Source organism: Ceratotherium simum, chromosome 4 (assembly GCF_057802395.1).
Source record: "Ceratotherium simum simum isolate JZ-2026a chromosome 4, ASM5780239v1, whole genome shotgun sequence".
NCBI classification, from domain to species: Eukaryota; Metazoa; Chordata; class Mammalia; order Perissodactyla; family Rhinocerotidae; genus Ceratotherium; species Ceratotherium simum.
In genome coordinates, this window is record NC_141903.1 from 1,265,449 (window position 1) to 1,279,258 (window position 13,810).

The 13,810-nt window shown below is 44.6% G+C and overlaps 1 protein-coding gene across 5 annotated transcripts in view; it reads left to right on the top strand.

Moving 5' to 3' along the window:
- Positions 1-484: 484 nt before the first annotated feature.
- The window catches only part of RNF130 (ring finger protein 130), a 101,148-nt gene continuing 87,822 nt past the window's right edge, over positions 485-13,810 (top strand). The window contains exon 1 of one of the 5 annotated variants that reach the window (XM_087429196.1): positions 485-1,079. In XM_087429196.1, the coding sequence (XP_087285322.1) occupies positions 836-1,079 (244 nt within the window). In that variant the 5' untranslated portion in view covers positions 485-835. Of the gene's footprint in view, positions 1,080-1,220; positions 1,425-13,810 lie in introns of those variants that run through there. The other 4 variants (XM_087429194.1, XM_087429193.1, XM_087429197.1 and 1 more) reach the window with 4 other exon arrangements.

The window sequence follows — 13,810 nt, forward strand, 5'->3', positions numbered from 1 at the left end:
GGCTCGCACCACAATCTCTTTGTCCAGGGCTCCTGGAAGGTTCATCTAGTCTGTAACGATCCTTCCTAACCACTAAGGTGTCCTTACGTTCCGAGTGTAGTGGCCCCCGACACTCCTGTTTACAGAGAACCCCACCCCATATCAATTATAAGACTTGCAGTTGACCAGTTAAAATGTGCAATCTCATAGACACTTAATTTTTAAAATTAATTGTAAACGTTTAGCATTTTCTTTTTAAATTCTCATCTCAAACTTTTCCATAGGCCCTTGGAAAGCTCCCACGCTCCAAGCCCTGGGCCCATTACGCCGGCCCGACAAAGAAGGCCCGGCGTGGGCGACCCGGTCTGCTCCAGCCCTCGTGCAGATGGGCGGGAGCCGGCAGGGCCTCGACGCATGCGGGCGGGGGCGGGGCTGCGCCCTACGCCTGCGCGTTGCGGCTCGGCAGGCGCGGGGCGGGAGGCGGCGGTGGGGAAGCGAGACTCTGCCCACAGACCCTTCTTTGGGCGTGTCCTCTCGAGGCGCCCCTACTCCGCGGGACCGGCCCCGGGGGATGAAGGGGGCCCGCCCTCGAAGCCCTAGAGTAGCCCCGAGGAGACGGCCGCGCGCCGCCCGAGCCGCGGCGCTTGGCGAGGGGCCCGTGGGCGCGTGCCCGCGCACGTGAGGGCGGTGGGTGGCGGGGCTGGCGCCGGCGCCGAGGAGGGCCGTGCTCGTGCCCGGCCCCGCGCAGGCTGCGCACGCGCGCTCCCGCCGCAGCGCCGGCCGCCCCCGCCCGGCCCGTCCCTCGGCGCCGGCCCGGCAGCCCGGTCCGCGAGCGGCGGCTGCGGCCGGAGGGACGATGAGCGCGGCGCGGGCGGGCGCGGCCCGGCTCGCTGCGCTCGCGCTGCTGACCTGCAGCCTGTGGACGGCGCGGGCGGACAACGCGAGCCAGGAGTACTACACGGCGCTCATTAACGTGACGGTGCAGGAGCCCGGCCGCGGCGCCCCGCTCACGTTCCGCATCGACCGCGGGCGCTACGGGCTCGACTCGCCCAAGGCCGAGGTCCGCGGCCAGGTGCTGGCGCCGCTGCCCATCCACGGAGGTGCGTGGGGGCTGGGGGAGGGCCGGGGTGCGGGCCCGGCCCCGGGGGAGCGGGCGGCGGGCGCGGCCCCCAGGCCGCCCGGCTCTCCCGCCCGCGGCTCGGCGGCGGCCTCAGGGTCGGGGTGTCCGTCGTGTGCAGCCTGGCCTGCTCGGCCTGAGGACGAGGCTCCAGACGCGTTATGGGGTGTTGCTCTCCTTTTTGGAGACTCAGAGAACGTCGAGGGAGCTTGTTTACTGGAGGACATTGCAGCGCGAGCTTTCAGGGCCGGCTGAGACAAAGAAGGTGCTGGAGGAGCGCGGAACTCATTCATGGTGGATGCGGTCTCAGCCTGTGTTTCGGAGTCAGGTTGGTTCCCGAAATCACAGACTTAACACCGCACTGGCTCTCGAAGGATCAGGCCCTTTTCTAACGTAAAAGCCTGCCGCTTTTCTTAAGTGGCGAATGGAAGGGGGGTGGAAGACGAAAATGGGCGTCTTCCCTGTCGCTTTTGGCTCTTGTCTGTAATTTGACGTGTGAAAGTCTCACCTTATGAAGAATCTGATACCAATTGGAACTAGTAGGTCACAGATGCCAACCAAAGGGGAAACAGGTATAATTTTCAAGAATTGTCTGTGAAGCCATTTGGCTTATCCTCGTGTCTTCCTATAAACATGGGCTTGGTTGGTTATTTGGTATAAAACGTGTATTTGTATAAATTACTGGTCATGTCTTAAAGGAAAGTTTTTCCACACTGTAGAGTATGATTTTTTTGTTTTTTGGCCCACTGCGAACTTTTTGGAAAACGTCTGCTGTCTTCTCCACCCCCGCTCTCACCCTGAGAATGCTGAGAGGGGATTTTTTTTAAAGCTGCTATTCGTGTTAAGATGACCTAAACTAAGCAGCCTCAATAAGGTAATGGTATTTGTTTTTATTCTTTAGAATATTGAGACATCATATTCCCTCTGAGATCTGTCTTTGTATGCTAAAGTGTTGAGCTCTTTTCTTCTTTGAGGCAGTCTGGCTGAGGAAGAAGAATCCTGTAGGGCTCTCACTGTAGCCTGTCCCCAATTTAGACTGGCCCTTTAAAAGTTCATTTTTACACCAATGATCAGATGCTTAAGGTGCCTTTCTCATCTCCACTTTGTTAAAAACGTAGTCAGGGTCCGAGCTTGCCCATGGAAACGACTTTAGTCTTTGGTTCATTCAGTAAATATTTGTGTGTCTATTCTGTGCCAGTCACTGTGGTTGGGACACATAATGTTGCCAAACGACGGCACTAACAATGGTAGCCTGTTTTCTGGTGCTGAGAACTGTGAGGGTCACGTGGAACGGGAGGAAGAGGAAGAGAGAGAGGCCGGCTGTTCTGGAGCAAGAGCTGGTCCTGTGCAGTGTTTTGAAATCTGTGGTTTGTCTTTGGTGCTTGGTTCCCCCAGGCATCCCTAATCCGTGACCCTCACTTTAGATTCCTGCCTCTCAAGTGTTCATGTGCTAAAACGACTTGTTGCTTGCCTGTCACCCCAAACGAAAGCCCCATCTTTGAGAAAGCTTGTTTTAGGTGTTTGGATAGAAGGGTATTGGGAACTAATGTGCACTGATGCGTACATGGAGATTAGTCCTCTTCCCCTTTCACTGGGGGGAGAGCATTGTGGGATTAAAGGTTCTGAGTTGTCCTGTACGCAAACCATGTGACACTAGGAAAGTAATTCAGCCGCTTAGCCTCGGTTTCATCTGCAAAATGGAATGATGAAATACTTACCTTGTAAGGTTGTTGAGAGACTTAAATGGTTCCTGCTTTCTTAAAAGAGGAGGCTTGTTAACCTAAATGAATTTCTAAATTGGTGGGGTTTGAGACACAGCATCAAAATGAACACATCGGGGCAGTGTGTGAAGACCGAGTGTGGGATCAGTTCCTCTGAGTGTCTGTCTTCTGTTCCTTTCCTCGATTCTGTAAGGGTTCATTTTGTATTTGCACAACATGAGATTGCTCCAGGTGTTCTCATGGTGTTGGTGGTGGGATCCTACAGGTGGTTTGGGTGGCTTTATGCTAAGGAGTCTGCACCCATAAGTTCTTTCAGTCCAGCAGTTCTGCTGCATACCAAGCGTCTTTCAAGGCTTTGAGGAGGAGAAGAGGGGCAACAGCGGTGAACAAAACAGATAGACATCTGACCTCTTCCTGAAGCTCACATTCCAGTGGGGGTCTTTATTAGTCAGTTTACCTGTGAATTGTTTCTAAACCTATGAGTTTACATAGAATCCAGGACATTTTTCTGCTTTTGCTGCAGGAATTTAGGAATACATTTTAAAACAAGAATGACAATAGAAATCTGTTAAAATTATTCATGTTTAAGGAAATGGCTAATGTCAGTTATATAAAAAAGAAAATGGCTTAAAATTGGGAAAATGTTAGGGTATTTCACATTATGATATTGATTTAGTGAATTTCAAAATTTTATATTTTTAGAAAAAATATTGCATTCCTTATGATGTTTATGCTCATAATTTTGAATTGAAGAGAATTCTTAACATGTTTACTGAGGACTTACTGTGTGTTGAGGCTGAACAAAGTAATGTTCAAAGTACAAAAAAAAGTTATGAGACTGAATTCCTGGCAAAAAACAGTTATGGTCAATAGATGTGAAATTAATGAAAATGTGTTTTGAGGATAAGTGGTAGAAATGAACATAAAGACAAAGTAACTTGACGGTGTTCATAGAGCTTAACATGATGACTCATTTTAAATCTGTGACTTGGTTTGTAAAGTTAGAAACCTTTCTAGTTATTTTGCAGTGCTCCTGTCAATTAGGCATGTATGAATTACTGAGCAGATGTATTTGTCCTGTACCTTTAAAGGGCAAATTGGCAGTTTTTTCTTTAGATGCTTTGGTATTTTAAAAGTACATTTTGGAAAGGATTAAGGTTTTTTATAAACTATTTCATAAACAATTGTACTTTGAAAACACAAAGTACATTTTGGAAAGGATTAAGGTTTTTTATAAACTATTTCATAAACAATTGTACTTTGAAAACATATTCTTTGTCATGAAATAGAGTGCATTCGTAAATGGAGATTCATTTGGTGCTAACAAATTTTGTATTTTAGCTGATGAAGAATTCATTTTTAGAAACGGACGTTTGGAAGACAGATATAATCACCATTATACCACCAATGCTGCTCAGCTAGAAATGGATTTTTGAAGGAGCATGTCTTGCAATTGCAGATCACAGTTGCTTTCTTATTACTAACTTACTCAAAGGGTGAGCTTAGAACTAGAAACAGAATGTAAACTAGCTAGTGCCTTCTGTGGAGCAGACCTCGAGCACGAGCACGCAGTTTATGTGTGTGCACACTGACTTTTGTTTGAGCCTGTGGTGGGGGTGGGGGGAGGAGAAGGCCCTGTGTTGATGATGTCGTTATGTATGCAGATGTGCTCATGGGAAGAATTTGGTATCAGCCACTTTTTTCTTTGCATAGAAATTTTCAAGATTGGTTGTTACAGTCTTAGAGAACAATTTTACAGAGCGATAAATTTTTTTTTTTTGCTGTCTTGCTGACTGTAGGGGTGCAATAAAGTTTTTAAAAATAATCTTAGGGTTTTGTGTTTAAAAAAGTGATTCTGTTTGATGAATCCATTAAACCTGAATTTGGTTTTTAAAATTCTGATAAAGAGTGAAGAAGATTAAGCTGGAAACAAGATCTTGGATGAAAGAGGTCATGTAATATTAGAATTCATAATGGCAAAGGGGGTCTACTGGTTATAGTTAGAGATTTCAGAATAATCAGAGAAAAAGTAGGTACGATCTTGGAAGCAGAGCCTCTGAAAGGAAAGAGAATTCAGAAGGAGCTGTTAGGCTCTAAAAACCAAATTTTGCCTTGAATTAAATAACCAAGCAAGAGCATAAAGGAGATATATACAATAAATTATATTTGTATTGAATTTTACAATTTAGAAAGTGTTTTCACGTGCTGTATTTTTCCTTCACTTTTGAATAGTCCATTAGCATATAAATATTTAAATTTTTTTAAAAAAACATTTGACCTCCCCACCAAATATGCCTCCTGCTACCATCCTGTTTCTGTTTCTCTTGATGGCAAAGCTTCTCGTAAGTGTTATCTTTACTTGCTGCCTTCAGTTTTTCCTCCCGCTGTTCGTCACATTGTGAAGGTTTTTGATGGCTGTGCCAGTGATTTTGGTCAAGACGTGGCATATTTAACTGATATATTGGACTGCAGGATCCCTAGGACCTCAGGGTGTGGAATTGTGGGCTGAAGCTAAGAAAAAAGTTAATAGGAATGAATATATAGGCCTGAATTTGGGTTAAAAATTCACCTGCATTGAAGGGAATTGAGGAGAGAGGGCTTGGCTGCATGTCACGGGGCAGCCTGTGAGCTCTCCCTGCCTGGCCCAGTCTAATCTTCCGTGCGTGTGGGCGCCTGGCTCCTGGGCAGCACTGGTCCCACCTCGTATAGGCTAAACACACCTTTATGTTTAGTTGTGAAGGAGCTTTAAGAGATGAACAAACTACAGGGCAGTGTTTTGAGTATTATAAAAGGGAACTCCTTCATTTGAAGGACGGTTAGATTAGACGGCTTCCGAGATCTCTCCACCTTGAACAAGATGTGACTGTAAAGTAGTAAGACAGATGCTTTTAAACAAACCTGCCAGAATATACCCATTAAGGGGAGTGTAGTTCTTTTCAAACCAGTCACGTGGGGTTCTGTGGGTGTGTACATATATATACGCACATATTGTACAGCAATGAAAACGTAGATTTGAACACTTAGAATTCGTTTTGTGAGGTTATCTTTTTGATTGAACAATTTAAAAAATATGTGCAGTGCATCAAATCTTTGTCTTTTGTAGATAGATTTGAATTTTGACAACAATTGAAAGTTATTTTGAGGCAGTTTTTTTTTTTAATTTTATTTATTTATTTTTTTCCCCCAAAGCCCCAGTAGATAGTTGTATGTCATACCTGCACATCCTTCTAGTTGCTGTATGTGGGCCGCGGCCTCAGCATGGCCGGAGAAGCGGCGCGTTGGTGCGCGCCCAGGATCCGAACCTGGGCCGCCAGCAGCGGAGCACGCGCACTTAACCGCTAAGCCACGGGCTGGCCGGAGGCAGTTATTTTTTATGTGCTTGTGAACTCTCTCTTTGGATAATGCTGAAAGGAAGTCCAGTAGTGTGTTGGGCCGTGTCCACATCAGTGGGATGAATGGATGGTCCTCAGAGCTGGTTCTTTTGTATAGCCATCTTGACTTATTTACAAAATGACTCAAGGTTTTTCAGGACCATCAACATTTGTTTGGTTTCTCATTCTTAGAGTATTTTATGCACTAGACATTCATTATTTCATAAAGTAAGTGTAGCTTTCTTTACTGGTAGAGGCGATTTTGAATGAAACAAAGGAAACTCTTCAAATGTCAAATGAAATGAAGTCTTAATAAGCACCCACTCTGTGCTCATGTTATGCAGGTCCTGTGGTGTGTGCAAAAGATGTGGTCTGTAATTCCTGTCTGGGAGAACTCAATTGTTTTGTTGGGATAGCCTTGTCTGGATGGCTCAACTGAGGCATGCAATTGTAGAAGATGATGCGGGCTGTCTTCGGCTTACAGATGGATTTTGTTTTAAAGCAGGGATCTGCAGACTACAGCTAGGGGCCAGCCACCTGTTATTGTAAACAGAGTTTGTTGGCACACACTATACCCATTCATTCACGTGTCTGTGCTGCTTTCCAGCTACACTGGCAGAGCTGAGTGGTTGTGACAGGAGCCTGTGTGGCCTGCAAGCCTACTCTGGTCCCTTTAAGAAAACATCTGACAGTCCCTTTTCTAAAGGTTCATTTATGCTTTAGTTTTTCCCGTTAGAAACTATGTTATCGATTTATGGATGAGAATTTGATTCCTAAATTGTCCCAAATGGTGAGCTCCTAGAAGTTAGGGGCAGTGTCGTCTTTGTTTCAGCCAAGCACCCAGGACTGTGCCTGGCGCTAGCAAGCCCCTGGACTGTGTGATTGCGTTTCATCCTGTGGGGCTTGATCTGGTAGTGAAACTGATGGCAGGCGTTGTAGGAAGGTGTGTGGGGGTGTTGATGGACAGAGTATACTGTAGGGCCTCTGTTATTGTACTAGATCATAAATGGCGCAAAGACCAGAGAAACTAAAAATGATTTGGACTTGTAGCCTAGAAAGGTTTCATTGCAAATGTGGAATTTGAAGTCAAACTTGATTGGTTCTGCTTCCAGCCAAATTGGAGTAGCAGGCACCAGGTTTACCTTCCCACCTTAAGTGACTGGAAAACCTGACAAAGTTATGAAACAGCAGTTTTAGAAATAGGTGAACAAACAGCACAGGACAGGGATCCCTGAGAGAAGAGAAGTAAACGACAGAGTTCTCTGACTGCCCCAGCCTACTGCCTGCACAGTTTCCGAGCTGCAGCACAGATTCCAAGAAGAATCTGGTGGTCTCCCTGAATTGATGAGTCCGAGTCCAGAGCTTAAGGAGGCCAGTGTGGCTCGAGTGGGCTTGAGTTTGCCAGGAGGGAAAGACCCGGAGAGGAGGGAGCTGCTCAGAGGGGGAGCCCTGGAGAGCTGCAGGGGCCCCTCCAGCCTTTGGTTGAGTATTGATCTGCACGTTCTCTGAAGGACTGTCAGGAATTAGCGGGTGGAGGAGTTCTTGGCGTTCACACAGGCCTGGGAACAGTTCATATTCTCACTAATCAGAGTATGAAGACTTCCTAATGCACAGGGCATGGAGTGAGGCACGTTAGCTCTCGAGAAAGCCAGTTCTGGACCCACCTAGCAAAGCTTAGAAGCAAACCTTAAAAGGATCAGACTGATTCCAAGTAGCTTAATTGGTCTAGAACAAAGTCCAGCAATATTTAAAGGAATACAACAAAATCCGGCTCCCAAAAACATAAAATCCAAGACTAACATCCAATCAGAAATTACCAGGCATGCTAAGAAACAGGAAAATGTGACCCATAACCAGCCAAAAAACAACCAGTGCAAACAGGCCCAGAAATGGAACAAATGATGGAATTGTAGAGAAGGATGTTAAAACAGCTATTATAAATTTACTCAGTTTGTTCAAGGAGATAAAAGAAAACATGAACATGAGGAGAGAAAAGGGTATAAAAAAGACCCACATCAAACTTGTAGCAGTGCACTCAAACCTGATAAACTGTAGTATTTGTTTATATTGACAGAGGAACGAAGAGGAACGAGGATACAGAGAGGATGGTGTTTCCTGGTGTGGTGCTCTCGGTTCATCCCAGGCGGTGATTAGTTCACACGTATTGGGTACATACTATGTACCAAGAGTGCTGTCAAGTATTTTACATGGATTGTCGTTTAATCCTCGTGACAGCCCTAGCTGGTACTGTATTCTTGTTTTGTGGATGGGAATTCAAGGCGCTCCAGTCTCTCACTTGGTGTTTTTTCTTTATAGCACTTAACATGATTGGAAATTATATATCTATTCTGTTGCTGAGGGCAGGGGTCCTGTCTCTATGTCCACTCTTGTCTACTCAGTGCTTAGTGTGGTACTTAGGGTGGCCCTGATGATTCGTGTTGGATGAAGCAGAGCCCGTGAGGTGACCCAGCAGCTGTGTGGTGGTGGGGACTCAGTGCAGCTGGGACTCGATGTAGGTCTGTCTGACTGCAGGCTCATACTTGAACCACTTCTTTGTACTGCATCCCAGTGGGTTTAATAAATTACGATATGTCCACTCAGTGCAGTGTTACACAGCTATTAAAGGGGATCATCGTGAAAGCTGTGTATATCCCGCAAAAGTAAATATATAGTGATTGAACTGTGACTGTTAAATTTGTTTCCAGTGGACAAGGACTCAAAGTAATATGCAAAAATAAAAATGGTTGTGTTATAGTGATTGGATCATCAGTGACATTTCTCATTTTCTCTCTTTTTTTGGAAATTGTTAATTTTCAATACAAAACCTTATTCCTAGGGGAAAAGTCATACTCTCTGAAGGGAACAGGTAAGTGTCTACAGGTTTGTTTGTTTTTTTTTTTAATTTGTTTTCTAGCTTCAAGAAGAACAGAGTGAATTCCAAGCAGTGGTTAAAATGAGTAGGAAACTGCAAGATACTAGGAATATGTTGAAAAGGACGTGTTTTTCTCTAGTAAGAAAAAGAGGAACTCGGAGACCAAGAATACTTGGTCCAAATGTGAAACAAGCTAAAATGTGTTATGATTTTGAGCAGTTAGTGGATCCTACAGAGGGAAATGGAATCCTAGCACCGGACTCAGCTTTTCTGTAGTTTTTATGATGATAATATTAATGTTTTTATTGGTTTTGCTGGTTTTCATTGTTTAAAATCAATCTACAGTTAGTCATGGAAGACTGACTTATAGTTGCAGAACAGAAAGTAAATGTTATCAACCTTAAAACTATTAGTAGATGACTTAGATGGAGAAATGGAAGGGAGAGAGATGTCAGGGCTGGATGAGGGAGCCAGTATCTTCATCTCATCTCATGGGGTGAGGATTCAGGAGATAGTCTGTAGTTGCGGAAACTGGAAAGGTTTAACGACAGAGGAAAATAATGAAATAATAAAATCAGGAGAGAGGAAAGATGGAGACGCCTAAGTGAGCAAATTCCTAATTTGTGACATCATAAATCCACAGATAATATATGAAGTTGACAAACCAAGAATTGATGGCTATACGCCTTTTTAGAACTGATGGAGGGTGACCACCAGAAGAACTAAAAACAGATAAAAATGACTGACTCTGGGACCTGGGAGTGATGGGGTGAATGGGGCAGGTCCATTTCGTTGTATGCCATTGAATGAATTTGTCTTTTTTTATCCGTTTGTACAGTAAGAATCCCACTCTTTCCCCTTTGCACACTGCAAATGAATTCTGCCATTTTTTTTCCTTTGAAGAAGCTCCCTATTTTCCCAACATCTGAACTCTTCTCCAGCTCCAGTGGCTTGCTGTGGAATGTAGGATTCTGCATAAACCGAGCACTATCTCAGGAGATCTACTTAGTAAGCACTGATATAGACTGTGAAATCAGGAAATGCTACCATTGAATTAACTGATTTTATTTCATAAACAAGTCTTAAGTCCATGGACCCTAAAATAATTTATTATAGTAGCTGCTACGTTGCCTGGGTCATAGTGTGTCCCTGGTCTCTGGCAGCTCCCTCCCTCCCCAGTCCGTTGTCTAAGCCATCACTCAGCACTAATTGAACTGAGCATGGAGTGATCCCATCCTTTGGCCCCATTGGATGGAGCGAGTTCTTTCAGGCCCCTCCTGGCTTCTCACTCCTCTCCTTGTTTGATGTAGATGCCATGATTCGTCATGAAAACCACTCCTCTCTTCCTCTGTCCTGTATCACAGTCACCTGGCAAAATCTCAGTCCTGGATGAAACCATGTACCATTCATCTTCTCCATGCTTCCTATCGCCAAACAGCTAAATGTTGCTGGAGAAAATCTTAGGACCCCGCTGACTGAGGTTTGAGATCATAAAATTTAAACAAAAACGAACGCTTAATGATGTCTGGTAATTCAAAAATATTTTCTTGTGAAGAAATAAGACAGCTCTCTGAGACAACAGTTTTTCCCTCTCTCCACATGCCTCCTGTTGCCTCTTCCTGTATCTTTCCTTTTAGCCTACTCCTCTCCCCTGAGCTCTAGACCCACACATTCAGCTGCCTACTTGGCACCTTTAACTTAAATGGCTCAAAGACGTCTCCACACTGATAAGCCTCAAATGGAGCTTTAAATACTTTTTTTTGCCTTGCAGTCCGCTACCACTCCCCAATCTTCCCCATCTCAGTAAATGACATCACTGTCCACTCGTGAGTTAAACAAATTTAGGAGTCATCCTTGTTTCTTTTCCTCACATTCCCTATCTAATCTGTCCTCCACAGTTTACCTTCAGGATGCATCATATCTATCTGTTGCTTGCCGTTCTCACTCCTGCCATCTTAGTACAGGCAGCTGTCATCTCTTACCCTTTCTTGATCTCTCTGCTTCTTCTCTTAACTTCCATCAATCTTTTCTCCCTACAGTAGCTAGAATAATCTTGAAGCTTCACCCAGTTGTGTTACTCCTTTCTTACACCTTTTCAGTGGCTGCTCACGGTTCGTAGAATAGCAGTCTGAACTTCTTACTGTGCTGTGCAAGGCACTCGCTGCTGGGTCTAGCTCCAGCCTCTCCCTCCTTCAGGACGTTCATCTCACCCTTGCTCACCATGTTGAAGCTGTTTTGGTGTTCTTTAGTTCCTAGGGCTTCTAAGTTTTCTTACTGTCAATGTGTGCGTTCTGGCTGGCGTCCGCCCACCTGCACCCCCTACTCCTCCACACGGTGTTTGCTGTATTAATGGAACTTTATGGTTCTTTGGTTCTGTATAATGGCCAGCTAAAGGGGCAGACGGAGACGTGGGAGAGGAGTTATGGAATCTCAGAACTTAGTGGTCATCAAGTCTAGCCACCCATCTGAGGCCTCAGCATTCCTATCCGATGATTGTACAGCTCAAGCTTGAAAAATGAGTGACAGAAATCTGCCACATTCATCTCTGGAAAACCAAGTTAGAAAATCTTTCTTTCATCTGGAAAAATAAATTGGTTTTAATATTTGTAGACAGTAGTTGATTTCCTTGTCTGACTCAAGTCCTCTAACCCTGAGGCTTCATGTCCCTATTTCTTTGATCCTTCTTAAGAATATGATATTGTAAACCTCAGAATGCATTTGTCGGGGCCGGCCCGGTGGCTTAGTGGTTAAGTTCTCGCGCTCTGCTTTGGCGGCCCGGGATTCACAGGTGCCGATCCTGGGTGCAGACCTACTCACAGCTCGTCAAGCCATGCTGAGGCAGCATCCCATGTAGAAGAACTAGAAGGACTTACAACTAGGATGTACAACTATGTTCTGGGGCTTTGGGGAGAAAAAAGAAAAAGAGGAAGAGTGGCAAGAGATGTTAGCTCAAGGCCAGTCTTCCTCAAAAACAACAACAACAACAAAAGAATGCATGTGTCTATCAATATTTCACTGAAAAGATGCAGTGGGTTGAATAGTGTCCCGCAAAAATTCATGCCCACCTGGAACCTCAGAATGTGACCTTATTTGGAACTAGGATCTTTGCAGATGTAAGTAGTTAAGGATCAAGATAAGATCATACTAGTTTAGGGTGGGCCCGATATCCAATGACTAGTGTCATTATAAGGAGAGGAGAGGATAGAGAGGCACAGAGAAAAAGAGGCCACGGGCAGATAGAGCTAGGCAGAGGTTGGAGTTATGCTGCCGTAGCCAGGGGACGCCACGGGTTGCTGGCAGCCATCAGAAACTAGCAGAGAGGTATGGAACCGTTTCTCCCGTGGAGCCTCCGAAAGGAGCTAACCCTGCCAACACCTTGATTTCGACTTCTGGCCTCCAGAACTGTGCGAGAGATTTCTCTTGTTTTAAGCTACCAAGTTTGTGGCCTTTGTTACAGCAGCCCTAGGAAACAAACACAAAGAGAAACCCAAAATTGAACACAGTATTGCAATTTGGTTTCACCAATGCAGAAGAGAGTAGAACTGCTTTTTTCCATCATTCTGGACACCTGCCTAGCGTCATATAGATTATTTTGGTAGCCCCAATTACTGACTCATACTGAGCTTACTGTTGATTAACTTTCTAAGTCTTTTTCATAGAGGCTGCACTAAGCCATCGATTTTATCTTTACTGGATTCAGCCTGTTCATTCAGCCTTTCAAGATATTTTTCGAATCCTCATTTGTCATCCACAGTCTTCACTCTTTCTAGCAGCTTTGTGTCACCAGTGAGTATAATGAGCATACTTTCTGTATCTTCATCTAAGTCAGTGGTTCTTAACCTTCTGGGGTTACAGATCCCCTTTAAGACTTGAATGAAAGCTGTGGACCTTTCTGCTGAAAAAGACATATTTATGTAGATATACACAAAATTTTGAATAAGGTTTAGTATGTTCAGATACCTCTTTAAGCCCCAAGTGGCCCATGGACCCAAAGTTAAGAATCCCTGTGCTAGGTTATTGGTAAAAGTACTGAAGAGTGTGAATGCACAGACGCTTGTAGTGCATTATTAAAAACCTTCTAAGGTGGTTGACATTATTCCATTAATTGGCACTTTTGGGGGGGTGGGTATTTCACAGAGTTTTCTAATTCACTTTATTGTCTTTGTATTTGGTGCATATTTCTTTATCTTATGATGTCATAAAAGACATAATCAAGTGCTTTGATAGAAAAAACATAAAGATGTTTTATTTACTCTGTTCCTGATTTGCCAGTCAGGAACTGTGGCAAGGAAGGAAAAGAAGCGAATCTTTCCTGGCTTAGCTGTAGTGTATTAGTTTCCTTTTGCCACTGTAACCAATTACCGCAAGCTAGGTAGCTTAAAACCACACAAATTTATTATCTAACAGTTGTTGAAGTGAGAAGTCCAAATGGGTCCCACTGGGCTAAAATCAAGGCTTTGGCAAGATTGCATTCCTTCTGGAGGCTCTAAGGGAGAATCCATTTCCTTGCCTTTTTAGCTTCTAGAGGCTGCCTTCATTCCTTGGCTCATGGCCCCTTCCTGTATCTTCAAAACCAGTAGTGGGGCTGGCGTAGTGGTTAAGTTCAGTGCACTCCGCTTTGGTGGCCTGGGGTTGGTTTCTGGGCGCAGACCTGCATCACTGGTCAGCGGCCATGCTGTGGCAGCAGCCCACATACAAAAAAATAGAGGAAGATTGGCTACAGATGTTAGCTCAGGGTGAATCTTCCTCA